Source organism: Mastacembelus armatus, chromosome 16, assembly GCF_900324485.2.
Source record: "Mastacembelus armatus chromosome 16, fMasArm1.2, whole genome shotgun sequence".
NCBI classification, from domain to species: domain Eukaryota; kingdom Metazoa; phylum Chordata; class Actinopteri; order Synbranchiformes; family Mastacembelidae; genus Mastacembelus; species Mastacembelus armatus.
The window spans coordinates 15,106,510-15,132,365 of record NC_046648.1 but is presented as its reverse complement, the minus strand read 5'-3'; the positions used below and the strand labels follow the sequence as shown (position 1 = coordinate 15,132,365).

The window sequence follows — 25,856 nt, the reverse complement described above, 5'->3', positions numbered from 1 at the left end:
GATGTGAGTAGCTTCGGATCATTCCTGTGTAAATGTCATTCAGGTTGTAATTTTGCTTAGCTGCAAGCATTAAAAAGGTGATTCATACATCAAAATGAATAAAAAGATTCTGTATCATCAAATTAGCATTCAAAACGCGCATAAGCAGAATGTCTATACTCCTGTGTTACATTAAAGTACAAACAGCCTTTTATCAGTATCAGTAAACTTGATGAATCAAGCCTATATCGTTTCCTATATTTAGTGAAGTGAGGATGAAGAAGGACAGCGCCATTTAGTGGTCTCAAATAAAACAGCACTTTCTATAACGGATGGACCCAAATTCCCTTATTTTGTCGCACCTTGCTTGTTGAATCGTGTCAACAACTTAAGTTTAAGAAAGTGAGAGGAGAAGCGGGATCGCAGAAAGAGGGTTGAGAGTTGAGAATGGAGAGTGAGAACTGGGAGAGGTGAAGGCACATGTTGTAATCGTGTGGATGATCCCCGTTTGGGTCAAATAAACCAGTGTTGACACCAGTGCTGAGTTGCTGTTCTTTCTCCCGACGCCGAGGATCCACGGAACGACGACGCAACAACAACGCGTTACACAAGCATTAATTGGAGGTACCCACGCGCTGCTGAGAAGCAGAGAAAACGAGATGAGAGCAAAACGTTAGTAGCATCTTTGGTAAAGGTAACGTCATATTTCAGAGATAAAAGAGGAGAAAATGAGGAAAGACATGAAAATAACATTTGAGGAGGAGAAAGAATAAAAACTGGACGAATACAGTGACAAAGGAGAGGAAAAAGAGGAAAGACATGAAAATAATAGAAGAAAATATAGGGATGACAGAAGTAAAAGGTTCAAGGAAGAGAAAGTAAACAGTTACAGAAGATCAAATAATACAAGGGTAATACATTGCTTTGAAGTTGAAGTGAGAAGAAGTTAAAGGCATGACTAAAAAAGCCCTGGATGTGGAGGGCGCCATACTGATGTTTGCCTTGGGCCCCCAAATTGCTAAGTCTGCCACTGCATCTATTAGAAATGGTCTAATCAGCTGTGGTGCATTTACTCTACTGTGTTTAACTACAATTTTTAAGTACTTGTATCTTAATTGAGTATTTCAATTTAATATTTCTGTTCCACCACACTTCATAGGCAAACATGGCAGCTACAGGTACTTAGAAAACATACAAAAGGTCAATAAAATATCGTTGTTACAGATTAAATGTGTTGTTACAGATTAAACTGGTGGCCCTCAACCTTTTTGACCTTTAACTCTGTTCAGAAACAAATTTTATATGGTGACCAGAAAAAATATAAATGCCCATAAACTAATTTAATTCAAACAGTCCTGGAAAATAAAATACTCTCTTTGCAAAACATATGTTTAAAAATTGTTACTGACATATGACAAAAGTGTTAATTCGGGTAAACCTGGGGGCCGTAGTTTGTAAAATAGGTTTCTAAGTTTGTAATTTTTTTTATTTTATTTTTTTATTTTAAGCAGTGTTGAAAATAAAACTTTTTGTGCTTGATGGATTCTAAAAAATACCAGACACTAAATTCTTTACCTGCCACTTTCTTGTTTTAACCTGCAGGGTATAACTGCAAATGCAAAATAACACAAAACCTACAGTATTCAAACATGATTATGTAGGTAAATTAGCCATTTTATTTCATAAGGTAAATATTTAAACTCTTTAGGAAAATACTGGCATTCTGTGTGTGCGCGCGCGCGTGCATGTGTGTCACTCAGTCATTAATGAACAGTGACCTGATGGAAATTTGATGAGTTGTACTGATAAAAAAAAAACAGAAACATTAGAAGTTAGAGGTTTTGGTGTTAAAATGTAACTGCAATGCACCTGATAAGAATCAGGTCAGAAATGTTTTCATTTTGTAAATTTACAGCAGGATTTCAGCAGTATTAATCTGTTATTTATAAACACAGCACTTTACTGTTAAATAAAAATAAACTCTGTTAAATTACAGCTCATTGACATAACATATGTTAACATAACTATAATGTATTCCTCAAAGCACTTTAACGCTAATCATCTTTTACAATCTTAAGCACTTTTTAATTCCTTGGTTAGTGCAAAGTCTGTCAGTGATGTTTCCAGTTTGTTTGCATTGAAGAATATCTGCATATTAGCAGCTAGCTAGAATTTCATAGATGGTTGCCTATTAATCAGACAACACAAGGTTCCATTTTAATTTCTGTCTAAGCTAATGTGTGGACACGTGACAAGTAAGTGACTTAATGAAACGACAATTCTGGCAGTGTAAACTTTTACAGTCTTATCTTAAACAGATTGAGTAACATTAAGACTTCAGATCATTCTAGTTTTTGTGTGGTAACTCAGCAATGCAGGTTAAGAGTATTTGCTTTGCAGTAAATTACTGCTTCTTCTTCTTCTTCAAGTGTGGTTGTTTTTCTCAAACTTGTATTATGGGCTTTGAATCTCCTTGATTACATGTTAGCAATGCATTGAGCAGACGCTGTGGGTTTATCATTTAAACTGTTGAGAGTATTTTTCAGTAATTTTCAGGTGATCTGCGATTCAGCACTGGATGATCAGCTTTGAGAGCCACATTATATGTGAAGGGATCCAACCAACGTTCTTGACAGGATTTGCTGCATTGTTTTCCACCTTTCACACCTTTAATCTCCAGTATCACATATGTGTCCATACTGCTGAGGAGACTAACAGACTTTAAGTGGGACTTCTTTTAAGAAGGTGAGCTCACTCAATTCCATTACTGCCATATATACAGTGGGTACGGAAAGTATTCAGACCCCTTTAAATTTTTCACTCTTTGTGTCATTGCAGCCATTTGCCAAAATCAAAAAAGTTCATTTTATTTCTCATTAATGTACACTCAGCACCCCATCTTGACAGAAAAAACCAGAAATGTAGAAATTTTTGCAAATTTATTAAAAAAGAAAAACTGAAATATCACATGGTCATAAGTATTCAGACCCTGTGCTCAGTATTGAGTAGAAGCACCCTTTTGAGCTAGTACAGCCATGAGTCTTCTTGGGAATGATGCAACAACTTTTTTCACACCTGGATTTGGGGATCCTCTGCCATTCTTCCTTGCAGATCCTCTCCAGTTCTGTCAGGTTGGATGGTGAACATTGGTGGACAGCCATTTTCAGGTCTCTCCAGAGATGCTCAATTGGGTTTAGGTCAGGGCTCTGGCTGGGCCAGTCAAGAACGGTCAGAGTTGTTCCGAAGCCACTCCTTTGTTATTTTAGCTGTGTGCTTAGGGTCATTGTCCTGTTGAAAGATGAACCTTCGGCCCAGTCTGAGGTCTTGAGCACTCTGGAAGAGGTTTTCTTCCAGGATATCTCTGTACTTGGCCACATTCATCTTTCCTTCAATTGCAACCAGTCGTCCTGTTCCTGCAGCTGAAAAACACCCCCACAACATGATGCTCCCATCACCATGTTTAACTGTAGGGATTGTATTGGGCAGGTGATGAGCAGTGCCTGGTTTTCTCCACACATACCGCTTAGAATTAACGGCAAAAAGTTCAATCTTGGTCTCATCAGACCAGAGAATCTTATTTTTCATAGTCTGGGAGTCCTTCATGTGTTTTTTGGCAAACTCTATGCGAGCTTTCATGTGTCTTGCACTGAGGAGAGGCTTCCGTCGGGCCACTCTGCCATAATGCCCCGACTGGTGGAGGGCTGCAGTGATAGTTGACTTTGTGGAACTTTCTCCCATCTCCCTACTGCATCTCTGGAGCTCAGCCACAGTGATCTTTGGGTTCTTCTTTACCTCTCACCAAGGCTCTTCTCCCACGATTGCTCAGTTTGGCTGGACGACCAGGTCTAGGAAGAGTTCTGGTCGTCTCAAACTTTTTCCATTTGAGGATTATGGAGGCCACTGTGCTCTTAGGAACCTTGAGTGCTGCAGAAATTCTTTTGTAACCTTGGCCAGATCTGTGCCTTGCCACAATTCTGTCTCTGAGCTCCTTGGGCAGTTCCTTCAACCTCATGATTCTCATTTGCTCTGACATGCACTGTGAGCTGTAAGGTCTTATATAGACAGGTGTGTGCCTTTCCTAATCAAGTCCAGTCAGTTTAATTAAACACAGCTGGACTCCAATGAAGGAGCAGAACCATCTCAAGGAGGATTAGAAGAAATGGACAGCATGTGAGTTAAATATGAGTGTCACTGCAAAGGGTCTGAATACTTATGACCATGTGATATTTCAGTTTTTCTTTTTTAATAAATTTGCAAAAATTTCTACATTTCTGGTTTTTTCTGTCAAGATGGGGTGCTGAGTGTACATTAATGAGAAATAAAATGAACTTTTTTGATTTTGGCAAATGGCTGCAATGACACAAAGAGTGAAAAATTTAAAGGGGTCTGAATACTTTCCGTACCCACTGTATATGAACACCAAATTGTTTAATTAATCTAATTCTTTCTCTCAATTTCACTCTGCTTCTCCTTGAGTTGTCTTTCCTTTGGATTCTCATGTTCTTAGTTCACATTGCAATGAAAGTTGAAAAGAACTCATCTCTGTCTCTTTGTCTCTCTCTCTCACACACACATACAATCACAAGGCTACCAAGGCTGGACTGTGAGAATTTATTTGAATGGAACAGTGGCCAGTCACTAATTCCCCTACAATCATTCAATAAAAAACATGGACTTCCACACTTAACCATGTGCTTTGTTAGCACAGCCTGAGAAAACAGTTATTATTTGGACATGGCTGGTGGTGTTTATTATATTTTAATTCAAACTATTTCTACAGAGAGACAAAATATTGTTACTTCTTGTTCTTTCCCAGGATTCCCACTTTATTAACACATAAGACAAAGCAAAGAAGCAAGCAAAGAATTTTTGATTGAAAAGCTCAACAAATGTTTTCTCGTTTGTCTGTAAACTTAAAAAAATGGTGCATGGAGAGTTGTTTATGACATTTCTTGTTAAACTGTGTTTGGTTTGTAGACGTGGATCATATCAGTCACACTGTCCTAAATATCATGAAACTGGCAAACTCAGTCACTTCCACTTCTCAGTTATAAGCCTGCAGCAGTTTGCATTAGATGTTTGCACTGAACTAACAGGTTTGTATTGTCTTTCTGGGGTGAGAACATGTTTCTCCAGGGCAAAATCAACATTTACATCCAGTCTTTCTTCCAGAGTTGGAAATTAAGTTTATTCTTGTCCACCCATCACTATGGCCGATGGATTCTTAAATCTACCAGCTGCTCAGTTTTTTAGCAGCCTGAAAAAGGCTGTTTTGTACAGTTTATTTCTCTTCTTTCACTGGGCCTTTTTTTCTCTACATTAGCAGCATGTTTGTTTGTTAAATTATTAAATGCCTGGTCTTTTGAAATCTGAACAGTAATTCTTGTCAAAAAAGTTTAAAAAAATAACTTTTTCCTGTTAAATTATTTTCTTCCATTTAGATTAGTTATAACAAAGTGTTTGAAAAGCTTCACTCTTGAGAGTTTAGAGTTTAGAAATATTATCTAAGACCACAAATGACTTACATTGTAAAGGATTCTCTCTTACTTGCCTTGTAACTCTTAAGTAACTGTATTTTGTACAGAAAAAAGAATACTGAAGTGCATTTTTCATAGGGGCAAATATAAATTCAATTTGGCTAGAGAATGATCTAAATTCTTACATATATCACTAAGCTAAAAACATAGAAACCAAATTTAATTAGTTAACTGGACTTTTCAAATCAGATTCAGATACTAAATTAGTTAATTAATGTTCTGTCAAACATTTTCAGTCCACCTTGTATTTTTACATTGAGTTTAACATGAAGTTTAAAAAGTAGGTGGTATCTAGATTATTTATAAATGTCAACATGAATGACAAAAAACAGAATAGTTATTGTTGAACTTCATTATTTTATTTACAGTTTTTATCTTTTATATATCCTAATGTCTTATCTTCTTTTAGGTGGATTCTTCGTATTGCTTGATACAAACAGTACCTACTTATTGAAATGAGACAATCATAGGGTTCAGTATTGTGCAGCACTTCTTTGTCCTGCCCACGTTCTTGCTTGATGTGTCAGATTTGTAGATTGATGTCACTTGAAAGAAAAATATTTTTGTTGTTTTTACATTGTTTTTCAGAATCTGCACTGACATTAATCCAGAGAGGGGCACAAAAGCAAAGTCCAGAGCAAGAAGAGTGGGAAGAAGGGCCAAAAAACTTCAGTGAATCCACATGTCTGCACTCTTATTAGGAAGCTCTGTGACTTCTAGTGGGACTTTCAATTGCTTGTGGGGACATTACATTACATTACACTGACTGCCATTCATTTCCTCGAGACCTTCCCTAACCTTAACCATAACCACTACCTGCATAACCCTAACCTTAACCCAAAAATGTCTTTCAAGTGAGAGGAGAGAGAGAGAGAGAGAGAAAGACAGAGAGGAAAAGAGAGAGAGAATGAGCGAGGGGGATGGGGGGGGGATTCGGCAGCTTGCCTGGAGGCTGCAGTCTTTTGTTTGCTTCAGTTTAAGTTTAAGTTTACTGTTTTTTGTTTTGTTTTTACCTTTGTTAAACGAATATTTTTGCTAATAAATTAATTTCTCACCAACTCCTGCCTGTTGACATGTTTCTTTTAACATCTTCGTAGAAGAGCTCGAGTTTAAACTATATCATGTTGGGATGGTGGTGTGACACGGCCACTTTCTTGTTTTAACCTGCAGCATGTAACTAAAACGAGACCTGCAATATTTAAGCATGATTATCTAAGTAAATACCTTTAGTAAATATTTAAAGTCTCAAGAAAACATTCTGAGAAAAATTCTGACATTCTCTCTGCCACTCCCACTCACTAATGAACTGATGGAAGTTATGTGTGATGAGAAGGGCAGATAAACACATTCCTCCCTTACACTTTGCCTAACAGAGTAGTTCATGCTTAAATGTAAGGACATATGTAAAGAGGAATGCTCCATTTTCATTTACTGCAATGTCAATGGAAATCTATGGGATGATAACTGTCATGGCAAAAAGCACTTGGAGGCAAATCTCAGGTTAAAGGATGGCAAATTTAATAGGCAAAACAACAAGAGTCACAACAGAGCATGCGGTCTGTAGAATGGCTCAATACCGATTGACCCCGAACACAGGAAAATGATCAACTTTTATAACAGTTGAATGGTATTAATTGAGACATCAGAGTCACAGATCTTGAGATAAGGTTTTCACATGATAGGAAGATAAAAACAATGTTATCTAGAGATCACAAGATAAAATAAGCTGGTATCTTGACATAGCAATATAAATTATTCCATTATCACATGAAAACAAGCCGGCAGGATGGCATACATAATATAATTAGCATGTCTATGACTTTTCATCTGCTTCCTAATAATTACAATGCCATCTCAAAAGTCTTTGTTGAATTCACAGGTCACACAGGGAGGTCGCAGACATCTTACATTTGTCTTATATTTATGTGTCTTTTCCTTTCTCTTCTAGCCCAGGTGTCACCAACCCTGTCCTCGAGGCCCGCTGTCCTGCTTGTTTTCCAGATATCCCTGCCCTATACACTGCTGATTACCTGGATCAGGTGTGGACGGGCAGTGATAGTTGGAAACAACTAGGGTAGCAGCTCTCCAGAACCATGGTTTGCCATCCTTGAAGACTGGAAAATAAACCTAGACACCTGTACCCACACTACTCAGCTACGCCCCTGCCAGCAGTTAATATGCTGTAATCAATTATGAAGACATGTTTAGGGTGCATGAGCAGGAGACTCTTGAACCCCAGCTGACTCATAAACAAGTGCAATTTTTATTTCTTTTAAGACAGAAGAGGATGAGAGTCAGCACCGAGGATCGTCCTACGACAGGAGCTCAGTGATTCAGTGAACACACGTGAGGAGGAGGAAGGAAGGGTGGGACAGCGTTTTTAGGCATAGGCATGTGTGATCACCACCTCTGTCAACATCAGACTGAAAGGGCTGCAGAGAAAACTACTACAAACAGAGCACCTTGCCTGGGTTTGAGTCTAATTTTATTCTGTTTTTATGTCTAATTTATTTTAATTAACTACTAATAAACTTTAAATCCCAGGCTGCTTATTGGCGACTTCATGAGATTTTATCTGGAAAAATAATGGTAATAGAAGATTGAGCTGTGAAATGTAAACAGGTTTATCTTTTTCTGACAAGACCAAGACATGGATGTGAAAAATGAGCTGGAAATGCTGTCCCCAGACAAACAGGAACAAAATGGAGATTTGAGGTAAAGACACTTTCAATCCTCTCAAAGTTGAGTTACTTTCAACAGTAGTCAGTAGTGGAAAATAACTGAGTACATTTATTGAACTGCAGTACTGGTTGTATTTTTCATCACTGCAGTTTATATAATATGGTACTCAGTCATTCTGCCTTGAACTGACACTTTATATTTGACAGCATTTTTATATGTAACTCATTCAGTGAGAGCAAGAACAGTGACAAAAAGAAAAAGAAGAAAGAAACTGTACCAAAGGAGCCCATGGTCAGCCCCATTGCTGTGGTAAGCTCAGCCACGTTCAGCTGTTTTGTACAGTCGTGCTTTATTTTTCACTTGTTTTGAGATTAGTCTGAGGTTAGAGAGTACAGGTGTTGACATTGATGTTACATAAGACTGGAACTGACATAATCTTACAAGCAAGATGAGTGCGTGTTCAATAAGAGAGTAATTGTGATTGAGACTGAGATTGTGGTACATCCTCTCGCTGTTTGGATGGACTCCACCAGTCTCCTGCTGTGAAAATATAATAGCTGCTGTTCTGATTTCATTATTCGAAATTCTGTTCCCTCTTTGGTCTTGCCATCCTCTGTCTTTTGTGTGAGTGTAGTTCAGATTTGCCGACAGGTTCGACATGTTGATGATCTTTCTTGGGACAGTCATGGCCATCATTCATGGGGTAGTCCTTCCTCTCCTGTGTTTGGTGTTTGGAAACATGACAGACAGCTTTATAAAAGACTCCATGATACACCACTTAAATTACAGCAACCCCAGTGAGTTTTTAATTAACAGACATGAGCACACATAAAGCTGGTCACTGAAATAAATAATTAAGTAGCCATGTAACACCTTCTAATAATGTCATTTGTTATTGTGTCTTCAGATTTCACCATCATGCAAAGAAACTCAACCTTAGAAGACGACATGAACTAGTAAGACTTTGTATGATTAGAAAAAACAGCAAGTTTTTTTATGTTTGAGTTTTATAAGTGGAATAAGTCACAGAACATGAGACATCACCATCCAAATTCAAAATGCAACAACATTAGTTGCATCAATTATTAATCCTTTGGTGTTTGACACAAATATTGACATTATTACTGCCTTATTAGGCACATTGGAGAATTTACTGTTTTCTAAAGGGCAAGCAGATCAGGTTTTCAAGTCATATGGGTCACAGTGCTTCTATCTTGTCTTCTTCCAGCTATGCCATCTACTACTCTATCATGGGGGCCGTTGTTATTGTGGCAGCCTACCTGCAGGTGTCTTTATGGACAGTGGCAGCTGGGCGGCAGGTCAAACACATCCGCAAGTTGTTTTTCCATCGCATCATGCAACAGGACATTGGATGGTTTGATGTCAACAAGACAGCAGAACTCAATACACGCCTCACAGAGTGAGTATCAGAAATCTGTTTAATATCTGTAATTTCACTCTGATACTAAAGTGGTGCTGTAACTTGCTCATAATTAATCAGTACCTGAGGATTTCATTTGAGATGCCTGAAACTGAATTTTGGCATGTTTTTTTTCTTTAAAGATTACTTTAAGGTCTTGGAACGTTGGTTACGTATTGTAACCCAAGATTCTGTGAATTGGGCGCAGCCCTCTGGTCTATCGCTATGGGTCATATCCCCTCTTCGCACCTGCACACTGAAGAGAAATTCATTTACGCCCACCCGGGGTGGGCCCCCCTCGCCCAAATGGCGTGACCACACGTCCGCGTGTCCCATATATAAGGTGGCGGTTAGGGCGGGCTCTTCCCTTAGAAAACAAACCGGTCTTTTTCTTCAGCCGGCTCAAGGGACCAGTGGGGCCCACAGCCCAGAGGGCTGCGCCCAATTCACAGAATCTTGGGTTACAATACGTAACCAACGTTCTGTCTCATTGGGGCGCAGCCCTCTGGGCTATCGCTATGGGTCAAAGCGATATCCAGAAATACTCTAGGCCTCACTGGGCCCGGCCACCCAGGAGAAGAGTCTGAAAACAAAGATAATGCGAGTAACCGCCTGACCCGAAGCGAAGCAAGCACCAGGTGGGATCCGTAAGCACTGGTTTCATATAAAGCTGAAAACAGACGGATGCCTGTCCCGCATCCGTATAATAAAGCACGCTTCCCGGGCTTGCCAGCCTAATTACGACTGGGAGGTTCCCAGGACAGCGTGAGAGAGGGATGAGCTCGCAACATCCCGCAAATAGAAACGCACGAAGGCACACGGGGAGGCCCATGAGGCCGCCGCGCAAATGTCTTCCACTGGCAAACCACGCAGGAGAGCCGTGGAGGATGACACTCCTCTAGTGGAGTGTGCACGGATGCCGACCGGGGGCTCCAAGCGCAACGCGGAGTAAGCTTGTGCAATGGTCTCACATAGCCAGTGATACAAACGTTCTGCAGACAGGGGGGAGGCCCAGCGAACACTCTCTGTAGTGAACAAACAGGCGCTCAGAATGGCGCAACTCCGCCGTGCGTTCCACATAACATGCCAGAGCGCGCACCGGGCAAAGAAGATGCGCAGCAGTTTCCTCTGTGGACGCGTGGGGAGGGGGAAAGTAGCTCTCCAGTGTGATCACTCTAGATCTGAAAGAACTAGTGATGCATTTAGGCATGTATGCTGGGTTGGGACGCAGAACTGCCGCACTTCGGTCCTCCCTGATCTGAATACACTTCGGGGATACTGATAGAGCCGACAGATCGCTGACCCTCTTTGCGGAGGCTAACGCCAGCAGAAGAGAGGTTTTACCCAATAAAAAACGGAGAGGGACCTGCCGTAACGGCTCGAACTGTGAGAGCGCATAAAACCACAGATAGGTCCCATTGCGGAGCCAAGGGATGTGCGATGGGGCGCTGCCTGCGCACTCCCCTAAGAAAACGCTTTGTGAGCAGGTGACTGAACACCGATCTGTCGCCAAATCCCTCATGGCATGAGGAAATAGCCGCAGCGTATATTTTAATGGTGCTAAATGCCAGGTTTCTCTCCAGTAATAACTGGAGAAAGGACAGAATCGCGGAGAGAGGGCATGTAACAGAAGAAACGCCGTTCTCCGTGCACCATCTCTCAAACGCGGCCCATTTAGCCCCATACGACACTGTATTGGACCGGGCACTTTGTATGGTGGCGACGACGCCGGCAGAAAACCCCAAACTCTCTAAGCGGTTCCTCTCAGCAGCCAAACCCACAGGTGCTGCCTTATCAGTGGAGGACTGACTACCACGTCCCTTGCCTGTGACAGCGCATCCTCCCTCCATGGAATCTTCCAGGGGGAAGATATCCTCATGCACTGCAGAATGAAAAACCACGATGCTCTGGGGGGGTCCGGAGCTATCAGAATCACTTGCAGATCCTCCTCCTGAAGCCGGGCCAGCAGCTGAGGAATCAGGGAGATCGGCCATGGCCGATGAGCAAAGGCGTCTACCCCCAGTGGAGGGTTGTCCTTCGCATGCAGAGAAAATCACAGGTCGCAGTGCGCGATGCCCCGAGTTGCAAAAAGAACTGCGTGTCCGAACCTGCTCCATATCTGAGCCACCAGGCTCGGATGGAGATGATGTCCACGTCCACGTTGCATTCTCCTGCAATGTGCACCGCTTTTGCGGGGAGGAGCTGCGTGTGAGTCCACAGCAATAGGCGACGAGCGAGGGGGGAGGAGACGCGCCGAGCGTACCCCCCCCTTGTCGGTTGATATCCGCCGCCGCTGTTGTGTTGTCTGTTAGGATCAGAACCTGGCGACTCTTCAACAGTGGAGACACTGTGAGCAGCTCTGATTCGCTTATATGCACCGCCTCGCTGATAGTGAACACTGACACGTGATTCGACCGAATGCCCAGGGGAACCCCTTGCGTCAGATTGTGAGGGTTTCTCCAGTAAATCAGATCCGGGACCACTGACTGGGGGAGGGATAGTATACGCCGCTGGTGACATACTGGGTTGAGCCTCAGTCGGATAAACCAGCGCTGAAACAGCTTCGTATGCAATAGGCCGAGCGGCACCACCGGATGAGCCGCTGCCATCATCCCCAGCAGGCGCATCTCCAATCGAGCCCTGACACATCTGCGTGGGGCGAAGTGAGGCAGCAGGGAGGGGAAGGTCGCCGATCTCTCCCCCGAGAGACAGGCCCTCATTTGTAATGAGTTCAGTTCCACCACCAGATACACTATGGACTGAGTGGGCTGGGGCGAGCTCTTTTCCCAGTTTATGGTGAAACCTGAAGAGCTCAAATGATCCACTAGTTCCGCTGTCTGTTGCCACAACTCCTCTGGGGAGTGGGCCAGCAGAGGCAGGTCGTCGAGGTAAAACAGGACCCTCATTATCTGTCTCCGAAGGGGCTAAACTGCCATCTCGACGCACTTCAAGTAAGTGAGGGGAGCCAGCGAGTACGCCAACGGCAGGCGGACGTACTGGTAGATGGTCCCCTGAAACCGTCAGAATTCCCTGTGTTGGGGAATGATGGAGACGTGAAAATACGCGTCCTTCAGATCTATTGACGTGAACCAGTCGCCTCGGTGAACGCACCATAGGGGCTGGGCCGTTGTTAGCATGTGAAAACTTCTGACCTGCATTGACCTGTTGAGACGCGTCAGATCCAGGACGGGCCTCATCTCTCCCGATTGATGGGAAACCAGGAATTAACGGGAATAAAATCCACAGGCCAGATTCACCGGTGAAACAACAGAAACAACTCCCTTTGATAACAGCATTTGTAAGGCTGTTAGCAATGCCCGCGCATGCGCCGACGAGGCGAGGCGAGTGTCTATTACCCTGCTGAATGGCGGCGGGGCCCGTGCAAACTGCAGAGGATGGCCGCTGTGGATGAGCTTGTGCATCCAGCGGTCCATCTCGCGGAGCCTGTGCCACTCTGGATAGAAATCCGAGAGAGGGCAAGCTGTCATGCGAAGCCCCTCTGCCGCTCTCGGTGACAGCCGTATACGGCTGTCTGAGCCGTCAACGTACCTGGAAGTGGACCGCAGGTCAGCCATGGAGAACCCTGCCCGAAAGGGACGATGGGACATGGAAATAGCGAGGATGTCTGACTCGTTATCAGCGGGCGCCCTCTTGTGGTCAAAATAAAGATTAGCGAGAGAGGGCCCACACGAGACAGCTGTGTGAAGGGAGTGTGCTGATTAGCATGCTCACTCAAGCTAGCTGGAACATGCTCGGCAGCGAGAGGGCTGCACTGTGTGGGAAATGTGCATGAAACAGCCATGGCTGCCTTATGACTGGCAGGAGTCGGCTGAGTTAAGGAGGAATATCTGCCTTTCAGGGGGATGTAAACATGTTTATTTTCCTCAGAACTGTAAACATGTCATACACGTTCCTCAGAACTTAGAGCACTACACACATTCCCCGCGCACCATACGAACCTTCGCTGTTTGCGGGGGGTTCGGGTGCCGTGGTAGACCAGGAGCACGATAGCCTAGGACCCTCGGGAGGCCGCCGAGGAGCAGGAGGCATCTGGTCCGAGGAGGAAGGGGCCGGAGCGATCGCTGGTTGAGGCCGGTGGCCGGGAGCGGGAGCTCGGGACCCGGTGGGGGGGGTGGGGGTCATCACATGGCGCCGAAACTTTTCCGCTTTGTCTGCGGCGGATTGGAGTTCTTTAACCAGCTCCTGGAAGTGTGGTCCAAATAAGCCGTCATGGCTAATGGGACCCTCCAACAAACCCTTCCTCACCAGAGACGTGCAGCCAAATATTCCGGTGCGCCATCGTATGCCACGTGGCGATGCGGGCTGCTCCCACAGCGATGGGGGCGCAGAGAGCCAGAATAGCGCCCGCCATCTTGCTAACCTCCTCTGAGCGATCAGGCGGGAGGGCCTCGGGGTCCGCCGCGAGCTCAGACAGGGAGTGAGCCAGGACGGCGATGTTATTAGCTGCAGCGGCGGCCTGTAAGGCGCACTGGTGGGACCTGTCCACTAGCTTAACAGCTAGCGTGTCCTTCGGAGCAGGGGGGGCAGGCCTCCGCCCGGCCCACAGCATGCCCTTTGCTCCGAACAGAGAGGCCAGGCTCTCTTCCAGCGCCGGAACCGTGGGAAAACCACCTACCGTTATGTCAGCCACCTGCGTGATGGGGGAAAAGGTCGACACCGGAGCCTTTAGCTTGGCTGGCTCCGACGCTGCCGTGGAGAGGCAAGCGGAGATGGTAGGTGATCAAGGTCAAACAGGTACACGCCGTGGCGCCCGCCGCAGATTGTACCAGCCGAAGTGGGCATCCTGAAGCGGTTGAACCAGCTCAGGAGGGACGGGGAGCTTACACCTGTTAGCGGCCGTCGTGATAATGCCAGGGAGCTCTTGTAATAGCTGAGCCATGGCCGGAAGAGGCGTAGAAGAGGCTGGCGTAGGCCTCTCAACTAGCATGCTAGCGGCAGACATTTGCACCGGCTCCCCGGAGGGGAGGGGGTGGAGCGGGGAGACGTCCAGCGAGTGGCGTAGTAGGAGGGCAGAGTCGTCTGACTCTGGGCCTAATGCTAATTTTAGGATGGGTTCGAGCTCGTCCTAGAGAGAAGGGAGGAACCGTGGGATTGGAGGGCAGCGCAGAGGGAGGAGGCCTCTCCTCGGTCTGCCAGCTCCCTTTAGCGGCAAGAATGAAGAAGTCCGCTCTCTGGCTGAGTACCTCGAGGGGCAGCCGCTTGCAGAACGGGCAGTTAGCCCTTGGAGTGAGGGCTCTGCCAGCGTGTTCCGCTCCTATGCAGCCCACGCAGTGTAGGTGCAGGTCACCCCAGAAGATGTAGCCGGTAACACACTCACTGCAGATTCTGGTGACGCCGCAGTCTGCCGAATTCATATCGATGGAAGATCCTGTTCTCAGTGCTTAGGCTGAAGAAAAGAAAGGGAAGAGCCCACCCGAACCGCCGTCTTATACAGTATATGGGACCTGCGGACGTGTGGTCACGCGGTTCAGGCGAGGGGGGCCCACCCCGGGTGGGTGTAAACGAATTTCTCTTCAGTGCGCAGGTGCGAAGAGGGGATATGACCCATAGCGATAGCCCAGAGGGCTGCGCCCCAATGAGACAGAACAGTTTTCCTTTCTTTCTAGTTTATTCATCTTCACTAGAAAGTAATTTACGTATAAACACACAATTTTCACATTTAAACATTGAAATCCTTTCCATTCATAATCTGTACCATTGCAGTGTTCTTAAAATCACTCATAGGCATATTTACATTTGCATGCACAGTGATGTCTATAAAATCCAAGAGGGTATTGGCGACAAGGTGGGAATGCTGATCCAGGCCTTCAGCACCTTCTTCTCCTCCTTCATCATCGGTTTCTCTAAAGGCTGGAAGCTCACTCTTGTTTTGTTGGCTGTGAGCCCTGCACTGGGTATTTCAGGTGCACTCTTCAGTAAGGTAGGTTCATGTTCGCGTCATCTACCAATCCACTTTTGTCTTTACTACCTGTATGTAAGGAGACAAGCCACTGCAGGTATTTTTATTAACATCATGTTCTTCTTGTCTGAATAGGTGCTTGCGAGCTTCACTAGTAAAGAGCAGACTGCGTATGCCAAAGCTGGAGCTGTGGCAGAAGAAGTGCTTTCTGCCATCAGGACAGTGTTTGCCTTTAGCGGTCAGGAAAGAGAGATTAAGAGGTGTGTATATCATGTTACTTGTGTGTATATATTTGGGTACTCCACTGCTGATTCTCAGCTTTCAGATACACAATGTAGTTCACTCTAATTCATCTTTGAGTTTTTGTGTGTCTGTGTGTTGAACCACAGATACCAAAAGAATTTGGAGGATGCTAAGAAGATGGGAATAAAGAAGGCGATCTCTGCTAGCATTGCCTTGGGCTTCAGTTTTTTGATGGTTTACCTGGCCTATACTCTGGGCTTTTGGTACGGCAGTACACTTATCCTGAGTAAAGAGTACACCATTGGAAATGTACTCACTGTGAGTAGACACATTATGAGGTTATTTCTAACTATTATATTGGAATTGATCATCAGGGATACTCAAAATGAGGATCAGAGCATCTAACACTGGTGTGTGTATGTTCCCTAAGGTGTTCTTCGTCGTCCTTATTGGAGTGTTTACAGTGGGCCAAACTTTCCCCAACATCACAACATTTGCGAGCGCCCGTGGAGCTGCGCATAAAGTATACAGCATTATTGATCGTGTAAGCAATGCAATATTTTCTCCCCAAAACATGCATATTAAAACAAAATGCCACAGATGTTTTTCAGTTTTTTTTCGCTGCTGGACAGTTGTCAGTTTGCATCACTGAACATGCACCTCTGTGCTCTGGCACTCTGGGAGCCACTTTGATGGAGCCAACAAGCTGGAGTCAGTAATGGCATGTTGCTCTAATTGGAGCACTTGCTGTGAGAATGAGGATTGCAGGTCATTGGAATGACATTGCACAGACTTTTTTCACTAGGCCAGCGCACTCCAATTAATTTGTCTGACTGAGTAGCTCCTGTTTTAGTCATAGCTTCTTAGTTGTCTCTAATTTGTGTTTTGCCTTTGTCTCTAATGGAGAAGAATTTTTTATGTGTGATCTGGAAAGGTCCTTTATACTGTAGATAAACTTTACTGTCTAGTTTGAAATACTGCTGGGTGAGGCCTGCAAAAAGCACATAAAACAGTCTCAACACAAACCTCAGTGTTTGTGAGCAGAAAAGCAAAGGAGAGAAGAACAAATGTATATGTTGTTGTACAGAGAGAAACAGAATAAACATTAACCGGGTTAAATGTACTGACCCTAGCCTGGGGGGCTAACAGCCATCCCCCCATTGTCTATTTGAGATTATGATAAGAATCAGATTTTTTTTTCCACGTTGCCAAACTAAAAACAAGAGAGTTTTAGAATTCAAATATTGTTGACTCTTTTCTTAACAGATACCCAGCATCGACAGCTACTCAGAAGATGGCTTCAAGCCCGATTTCTTCCAAGGAAACATTGAGTTCAAGAACATCCACTTCTGCTACCCCTCAAGAATAGATGTCAAAGTGCGTTCCCCCTGAAATACAGAGAAAACAATCTACAGATACTATATTACTTTGTATTATATTACTGCTGACATTGTTAATTTTCAGGTATTAAATAACATGTCTCTGAGTGTGAAGAGTGGAGAGACATTTGCCTTAGTGGGAAGCAGCGGCTGTGGTAAGAGCACCACCATCCAGCTGTTGCTGAGATTCTACGATCCTCAGGAAGGATCTGTAAGTGATATTTCTGAAGCACTTCATTTAAAGAATTGATTCAGTCCTCTGCTATAGTTGAGTTGAGTTGGTTTTGTGACTTTAGGAACTAAAAGAGATTTCCACTTATTTAGGATTGGACTCCAGTAACATTGTCCCAATGAACAGCGAGACAATAAGATTATGTTGCCACAAATGATTTCATTCAAATTTTTTAACATAGATTCAAAATTTGAATAACTTTATTAGTCCTTGGGGGTAAATGCTTATTCACATAAGATGTGCCCCCAAGACCTGAAAAGATACTTTAATGTGCAAAATTGGTGGAGTTCCCCTTTAAGGTATCTATTAATCATTTTTGTTGGTTTGGTTGATTTTGTGTTTTCCTTGTTTTTGCTTTTGGTCATTTTGTAAGTTCAAGGCTGTTCCATTGATTGCAAATCAATATATATATATTGTGTCACTTCTGGTTAGTTGTCAAAATGCACTGTAGGATTTTTCTGCTTTCCACGTAGCAGCAGTAGTATTGGTTTTCATTCTTTTCACAACAGCATGAAATCAACATGCGGAAGCTCGAAAAATGCAGTGAAGTGCTGTGTCTCTTTGGTTCTTTCTTCTTAGATATCTATTGATGGTCACGACATCCGTTCTCTTAACATCCGCTACTTGAGAGAGATGATTGGAGTGGTGAGTCAGGAGCCCATCCTCTTTGCCACCACTATTGCTGAGAACATCAGGTACGGTCGACCTGACGTGACACAGCAGGAGATTGAACAAGCTGCCAAGGAGGCCAACGCTTACGACTTCATTATGAACCTTCCCGATGTATGATTGCATTTATGTTTCCCTCCTCTGTGCCTGTAATAAACTTTGTCCACAGCTTGCTAATATCGGGACTCTCATCAAGCAGAAATTTGAGACACTGGTTGGAGGCCGAGGTACTCAGATGAGTGGAGGCCAGAAACAGAGGATAGCCATTGCTCGAGCTTTAGTGCGAAACCCCAAAATTCTTCTGATGGATGAAGCCACATCTGCTCTTGATGCTGAGAGTGAGACCATTGTACAAGCTGCACTTGACAAGGTACAAATACACATACATGTTCTGACTTAATTTGCGGTTTTTGACATGGATAATGTGCTGCCAATTTAAAGAAATGTATTTTAAGATTAAGATTAAACTACTTTATTGAAATTCCCCTCTGCATTTTAACCCACCCAAGCGCACACACAGCAGTGAACACACACCCTGCATTGCTGCGGCGCCCAGGGAGCAGTTGGGGGTTCAGTGCCTTGCTCAAGGGAATCACCTCAGTCGTGGTATTGAAAGTAGAGAGAGCGCTGGCTATTCACTCCGCCCCACCAACAATTCCAGCTGGTCCTGAGACTGGAACCTGCAATTTTCGGGTCCAATAATATAACGTGTCAAAATGCAGTGCTAGTGGCATGGCTCTATAGGTGGTAGCTGTAGTAAAAGATGGACTGTTATAACGTTTTGAGCAGACAGTTATGTCGAGACCGTGTTCCAAGATGGTGTCTATTTCTTTCTATCAGTTTGTCACTGGTTCACAGATGTTGAAAAGGGCTTTGTCATATTTTGGCATTCTTTACCCATAGAGCTTCTACATCAGACTTCCTCTGGCCCAGCAATCTTAACTCCTGTTGGGGCTTCACAGATCAGTGGATAAAATAATTGTCCAGTTAGACCTCATTCTGATGCAAACATCGTTTTAATTTGTTTGAGCTGTAAAACACAAATGAACTGGAAAATTGCCTTACTTCCCTGAGGTCTGATACGGTCAAGGATACAATAGATGTCACTGAAGTGTAGTACACATATTTATTAAGTTACTCAAGGACTTTTGTAACCCCCTGAATTTTCCTCACGTTATACCAAGAAGTCAGAATTAGTCTTACTGTCCAGTACTTTGGTTTATTTTGCTCAATAAAAATAGCATTCCCAGTTTCCTCATGCTGCATTTGCTAATTAGTACATGCTAAAATCAAAAAGTGCCAACTGCTAACATGTTGAATGTGTACAAAAATATAAAATTAACCTGGTTGCAGAAATAAAAGCATAGACAGAACAACTCACACACATATCTGTGCATGCAGGTCCGACAAGGTCGTACCACCATAATTGTGGCCCACCGTCTCTCAACCATCAGAAATGCTGACGTCATTGCTGCTTTCCAGAATGGTAAAATTGTAGAGCTGGGAACTCACAGCCAACTGTTGGAGAAACATGGAGTTTACCACATGCTGGTTACCACACAGGTAATACACATACACGGACACACACATAAACTGTTCAGCACATTATTTATCTGGATTGGACCACATGGGGAATTACAGTAAAGTTTCAGAATGGTACGTCATGTCAGGATGATAATGTTTGTGAATGTTTCTTCTGATCTTTCAATACCACAGACCATTGAGGACGTTGAAGATGGGCAGGAGGCAGAGCATGAGCTGTCTGCAGGCGAGAAGAGCCCATTAGTCAAATCCTTGTCTGATTTCTCTCTGAATAGGAGGAAGTCCACCAGAGGGTCCTCCTTCGCTGCTTCAGAGGGCAAGAAAGAGGAGGAAAGAAAAGATGCCAAGGACAAGACAGAAGAGGTATGCTGTGATGTAACAATCATCCATCCATCCATTATCTATATCTGCTTATTCCTATTCAGGTTCATGGGGATCTGCTGAAGCCTATCCCAGCTCTCTTTGGGTGAAAGGCAGGGGTACACCTTGGACTGGTCACCAGTCCATCACAGGGCATGCAACAATCAATCACTGAGTAACATAACTAAATTCAGTTTACTACAGCCTCGCTTCTGTCCAATTCGCTTCTGTCCATCATTTGATATTTTAAAATCTGGGCAAGAAAGATAGGGGTGGAACTTAAACAGAGAAATGGGAAGATTGTGTTCAGCTTGTACTAGAAAGGCCTCTAGTCACACGGTGGCTGTGATGCAGCACAGTAAATTCAGCAAGGTATGTGCTGCACGGCTTCCTTTAAAAACAAAATATTAGGGTCCTTTTTCAGTTAACACAAAGTTTGTAATCCTGGCCAAGGCAACAATCTCTTATTATCGAAGGAACTCATGACCCATGTTGCTACTTTATTACTGATATGTGTACAGGCTGTGTCTGTCTCATGAATTTGACTCAGCTCTTCCTTCTTCTTCCCATAGGAGGAAAATGTTCCTCTCGTGTCGTTTTTTAAAATCATACGTCTTAATCTCCCTGAGTGGCCGTACATCGTTGTGGGCACCATCTGTGCCATCATCAATGGAGTAATGCAACCTATGTTTTCTATCATTTTCTCTAAAATCATCACTGTAAGTTAATTTTTGTATTTGTGCAACATAAAACTTGTTTTAATGTCTCATTTTTCACATGTACAGTAGCAAACAAGTTTTTTGTTCTCATATAAGGTGTTCACAGAGCCCGATCAAGAGGTTGTCAGGCAGAGATCCATAATGTTTGCTCTCATGTTTGCTGTTATGGGATGTGTATCCTTTATCACCATGTTTCTAAAGGTATGCACATACATGCAAATCTTAACTTGCCTTAATTGTCTGGCTGTGTTCACTGACTTCAAAGTCAAAAATTTGCATTTTGGGAAATATGCTGTTGTTTTCTAAATGTGAAGCTATGTACACAACCTGCAGCCAATTAGTGTAGCTTAGCATTAAAACTGGCAATGAGGATGAGCTAAAGATAATAAAATTCACCTCCAAATCTCAGTATCGAACTCTGTTTGTTTTTGAACAGTTTTTAAACAATGTATATGCAACTAGGTTTACCACACTGTGATTGTGTGTCTCTGTCAGTCTCCTCATGTTACTCAGAAAAAAAACCTAATCATCAAATTTCCCCAATTATTTTTTTAACCACCTATGCCTAAATTTAAATTCTAATGCTCTTAAAGTGGAACTGCACACACACATAGACTCACTCTTATATAGATGACAGTCTTGCAGTGTAAACTTATGCAGGTGATGTGAGAATTGGGACAATCTTATGCTTATCCTGTGTGAATTTTTTTTTTTTTTACAGGGTTACTGTTTTGGTAAATCTGGAGAGATATTGACGCTTAAACTGAGACTTAAAGCCTTTAAGTCTATGATGAGACAGGTGAGTACAATGAACTGAAATGAAAGAGCTATAGGGAAAGCTAATTTGTAATAATCCAGAGGATTTGTTACATGGCCCTGTGATGGACTCGCAACCTGTCCAGGGTGTAGCCCTGCCTTTTATCCAAAAAGAGCTGGGATAGGATCCAGCAAATCCCTGTAATTCTAAACAGAAATGAGCAGGTATAGATAATGGATGAATGGATTTTTTTTACCTCACCTTTCAATGGTACTTGAACAATTCAGTTTTTTAGATAAATTGCAGCTGAAAATATGATTTTTTTTTTGCTGGACAAAGCTGATATTCCTTCTTGTAGGATCTCGGCTGGTTTGACAACCCCAAAAACAGTGTTGGAGCACTCACTACAAGACTGGCCACTGATGCTGCACAAGTGCAAGGGGTAAGTCTCAAAGGTGGTCAGTAAACACAACAAAAAACCTGTTAACCAAAGACTACCATAACAAATTTCCTAAAAAAAATCATTGACCATGACAACCTTGCTCCCATCTTCCACATTTGTTCAGGCTGCAGGAATACATATGGCCACACTGGCAGAAAACCTTGCCAACATAGGCACCGGTGTGACCATCTCCCTTGTTTATGGCTGGGAACTGACCTTGCTCCTCCTGGTTGTGGTGCCCATCATGGCAGTGGCTGGAGCTGTGGAGATAAAGATGCTCACAGGACAGGCTGCCCAAGACAAGAAGGAGCTGGAGAAGGCTGGAAAGGTAAGAATTTACTGCCAGGGTAAGACTCGCACACAAAAATCCTTTTTTATGACTTTCTAAGGATGAATACCATTTGTTGAAATATTGACCTTGTGTCACACTGTAGTTATAATTTTAGTTGGTGTCTCTACAGATTGCTACAGAGGCCATAGAGAATATACGTACTGTCGCCTCTCTCAGCAGAGAACCCAAGTTTGAGTCTTTGTATCAAGAAAACCTCAGAGTGCCATACAAGTACGAGAAGTGACATTATTTTAACCACAGATTCATCATTTCTGTGGACATATATAAACATTTAAATCAAATGTAATTAATCTGGGAGCGTTCTCTCTAAGTCCACCTTTCTCTGCCTCTGTACAGGAATGCCCAGAAAAAGGCCCATGTGTATGGTATTACCTTCTCCTTCTCCCAGGCTATGATCTACTTTGCTTATGCAGGCTGTTTCCGGTTTGGAACTTGGCTCTTACAGAACGGGAGGATGGATCTCGAGGGGGTATTCCTGTGAGTAAAGAGACAGCAAGAGTTTATCTTGCCTCTTAATCAGGAGATTAACAGTTTTAGTTTCTAATTAACATCAGGTCACAGCACTTCTGCTGTTTCCCTGGCTCGAAACATGTGAGGTATACTGTGAATGGGTGGGCTCCAATCCAACAGCTCATGGTCAGACCAGAAACACGTTTTAAAGTGCATCATTCACCGTGTTGCACATGTAACGTGTTTTGGGAAGGGCTACTGTTTTTGTTTATATTTTACCTGTTACACAAAAGTCTAAAGTTAGGAGTAATATATCCGGAGGACCATAAAACTATTAAACACAAATATATTAACAGATATATTGATTATTTGTGCTCAAATTTTTTTATTTCTTTTTTGTCAATTGACTTTCTCTCCCAGTGTGTATTCTGCTATTCTGTACGGTGCCATGGCTGTGGGACAGGCTAACTCATATGCTCCAAACTACGCTAAGGCCAAGCTCTCAGCATCCCACCTCTTGATGCTGATAAACAAAGAGCCTGCCATTGATAATCTTTCACAGGAGGGAGAGACACCGGTACATGACACAAAGCCCCACATGCCAAACACTACATTTATAATACAACTCTGCACATACATACTAACATATTCACCTGCCTGTGTCGTTCCAGGACAAATTTGATGGGAACGTGTACTTTGAGGGTGTTAAGTTCAACTATCCTTCACGTCCTGATGTGACCATCCTTCAAAGGCTGAATTTGAAAGTGAAGAAGGGAGAGACGCTGGCTTTGGTTGGTAGCAGCGGCTGTGGAAAGAGCACTACAATCCAGCTGCTGGAGAGGTTCTACGACCCCAAAGAAGGGAAAGTGGTGAGAATACATCCCTACACTGTGTTTAACTGGCTTCCAAACACATCTGACTCTTCGACAACTGTCAGTTAGCTAATGGCTGACCAGGGGTTTATGGGTTCTTTACAGCACTGTACTGATGAGACAGAGACCTTGAAATCAGAGATGCATTTTTTGGAAGTCCAAGTCACATCTTAAGTCTCTGGTCACATCTGCAAGTCAAGTCTCATAGTAAAAGATAAAATTAGATGTGACTGATCCAGCGAATGGGTTGTGCTCACTACAATAGAGGGCGTTTACCAGAAGATCAAGGAAAAAAGTAAACGCAGTGCTTGTCAGAAATTTTTGTCATTGCACTAAAATAAAATAAAGATATATGTATAAACATTTTACCAAACATCAAGTCTGAGTCGAGTCTCAAGTCCTTTGAGGATGAGTCTCAAATCAAGTCTCAAGTTACTGTGTGTAACTTAAGTGCAACTCGAGTCTAAGTTGAGGACTGGTGTCCCCATCTCTGCTTGAAATAAGTTGACATCTCTTAACCTGTGCTTTTATCTGAAACACTGCACCAACCAGTTCATTGTTGTCTTGGCAGGTTTGCTGATAGTTGTGAAAGAGAAAAAAATATTTTTATTGTTCTCTCTCAGTTACCAATTTTATCAGAATAAGATTATCACTACTCTCCTCTGCTACTTTTTTGGTAGAACAAGTATCTTTTGTTTGGACATCAACTGTGATTTGGTGAAGTGACAAAATGACAATGATCAGTATTTTTCAAATAACAATGAATCAGCCATAGTTTAGGTTTTGGTTCACTCTATTACTGTTATTAATGCCATTGTAGGATACAGGCAGCTGCTTTCAGCAGCTGTTTCAAAAACAAAACAACATAAGGAAGCTTTTAGCAGCTGAAGCACCAGATATTTTCGTCAAGAGCTGGTGGAAACCAAAACTTTATATTAATACTGATTTTAAAAAAAAATAGAATAATTACAAGTAAAAAAAATAATTTTAACTATATATGTTTTTTCCTTTAGGTGTTGGACAATATGAGTATACAACAACTGAACATCCACTGGTTGAGATCCCAGATTGGCATCGTATCTCAGGAGCCTGTGCTGTTCGATTGTACTTTAGCTGAAAACATCGCCTATGGTGACAACAGCCGCACTGTAACCATGGAGGAGATAAAGGCAGCTGCTAGAGCGGCCAACATCCACAACTTCATACAAACCCTGCCGCAGGTAACCAGTGTGTTGTCCTTCACCAGTGTTGTATTCTCTCTGTTGTAAAATAAAAGCTGTTGACACTGAGGTGTTTGAACTACAGGATGCTTTGGTTCTTATTTTAGCAGTGTAACAATATTATGCACCCTCTCTCTCTCTCTCTCTTTCTGTGTTTGTCTAAGCAGAAGTACAACACTCAGGCGGGTGATAAGGGAACACAACTGTCAGGTGGTCAGAAACAGCGTATAGCCATAGCCCGAGCCATCCTCCGCAACCCCAAACTGTTGCTGCTGGATGAGGCCACATCTGCACTCGATACAGAGAGCGAGAAGGTGAGTGTTTTGACTTTTTCTATTCTCACCCCTGACGCTCTTCCTCTGATCACTGGTGAGCCTCAATAAGCAAAGTGAAACCTTCCTACAAATGATTCTGCACCAGTCAGACTAGTTAGCAAGAAGATGGGAATACAACAATAACCCAACTCTGTAAATTACAAACCATCTCAAAGATGGATCTTTCGTAATTTCCAACTATGGTGAAGGCTCCATTTGTGTGTTTATAAAAGTTCACAGCATGGTGATTGACTATATGGACCCACATATGGTCAAAGTTGAGGATGAGCTTTTTCCATCCATAAAATAATTGTAATAACTATGCTCTCACTCTAATCAAACAACACTGATTAAACTATAAGATCCATAAATAATACAAGTGGCTTAGAGAATTAATCGAACATGTAAGAATCACCTTGTAAATATGAAACAAGGAACCAAGTCAAAACAAGGTCTTAGTGTCCAAATGTCAAAACTAAAAATGTAACAAGTCCCACCATTCCCCAAATGTTTGACCTAAGTTACTGTGCAGTCACTGTTGCCACACTGTCTGTCTCCAGGTGGTGCAGGAGGCATTGGACCAGGCCAGGCAGGGCAGGACGTGCATCATTGTGGCCCACCGTCTGTCCACCATCCAAAACGCTGACCGCATTGCCGTCTTTCAGGGAGGAGTGGTGGTTGAACAGGGGACACATCAACAACTGATGGCCAAGAAGGGCGTCTACCACACACTAGTCACTACACAGATGGGCCAGGGGAAGGAATAA

General features: G+C 43.2%; 1 protein-coding gene across 1 annotated transcript; it reads left to right on the top strand.

Annotated features, from left to right (window-relative positions):
• The first annotated feature begins 8,166 nt into the window (after positions 1-8,166).
• On the top strand, positions 8,167-25,856 carry LOC113136299 (ATP-dependent translocase ABCB1-like). The gene is made up of 27 exons (XM_026316978.1): positions 8,167-8,231; positions 8,429-8,507; positions 8,833-8,995; positions 9,106-9,154; positions 9,427-9,618; positions 15,388-15,559; positions 15,674-15,798; positions 15,928-16,099; positions 16,212-16,325; positions 17,048-17,158; positions 17,246-17,371; positions 17,972-18,175; positions 18,261-18,431; positions 19,463-19,624; positions 19,778-19,966; positions 20,536-20,682; positions 20,779-20,883; positions 21,404-21,481; positions 21,798-21,881; positions 22,006-22,209; positions 22,343-22,443; positions 22,570-22,710; positions 23,104-23,260; positions 23,355-23,552; positions 24,569-24,775; positions 24,943-25,089; positions 25,650-25,856. The coding sequence occupies exons 1-27, from the start codon at positions 8,167-8,169 to the stop codon at positions 25,854-25,856; spliced, it is 3,870 nt and encodes a 1,289-aa protein (XP_026172763.1).

Bases quoted from the DNA above. Each gene is read 5' to 3' on its own strand.
- LOC113136299 (XM_026316978.1), top strand. From the start codon at position 8,167: ATGGATGTGAAAAATGAGCTGGAAATGCTGTCCCCAGACAAACAGGAA. The intron at 16,100-16,211 runs GTGAGTAGACAC...ATGTTCCCTAAG, and splicing joins CCATTGGAAATGTACTCACT to GTGTTCTTCGTCGTCCTTAT. The intron at 22,210-22,342 runs GTAAGAATTTAC...GTGTCTCTACAG, and splicing joins AGCTGGAGAAGGCTGGAAAG to ATTGCTACAGAGGCCATAGA.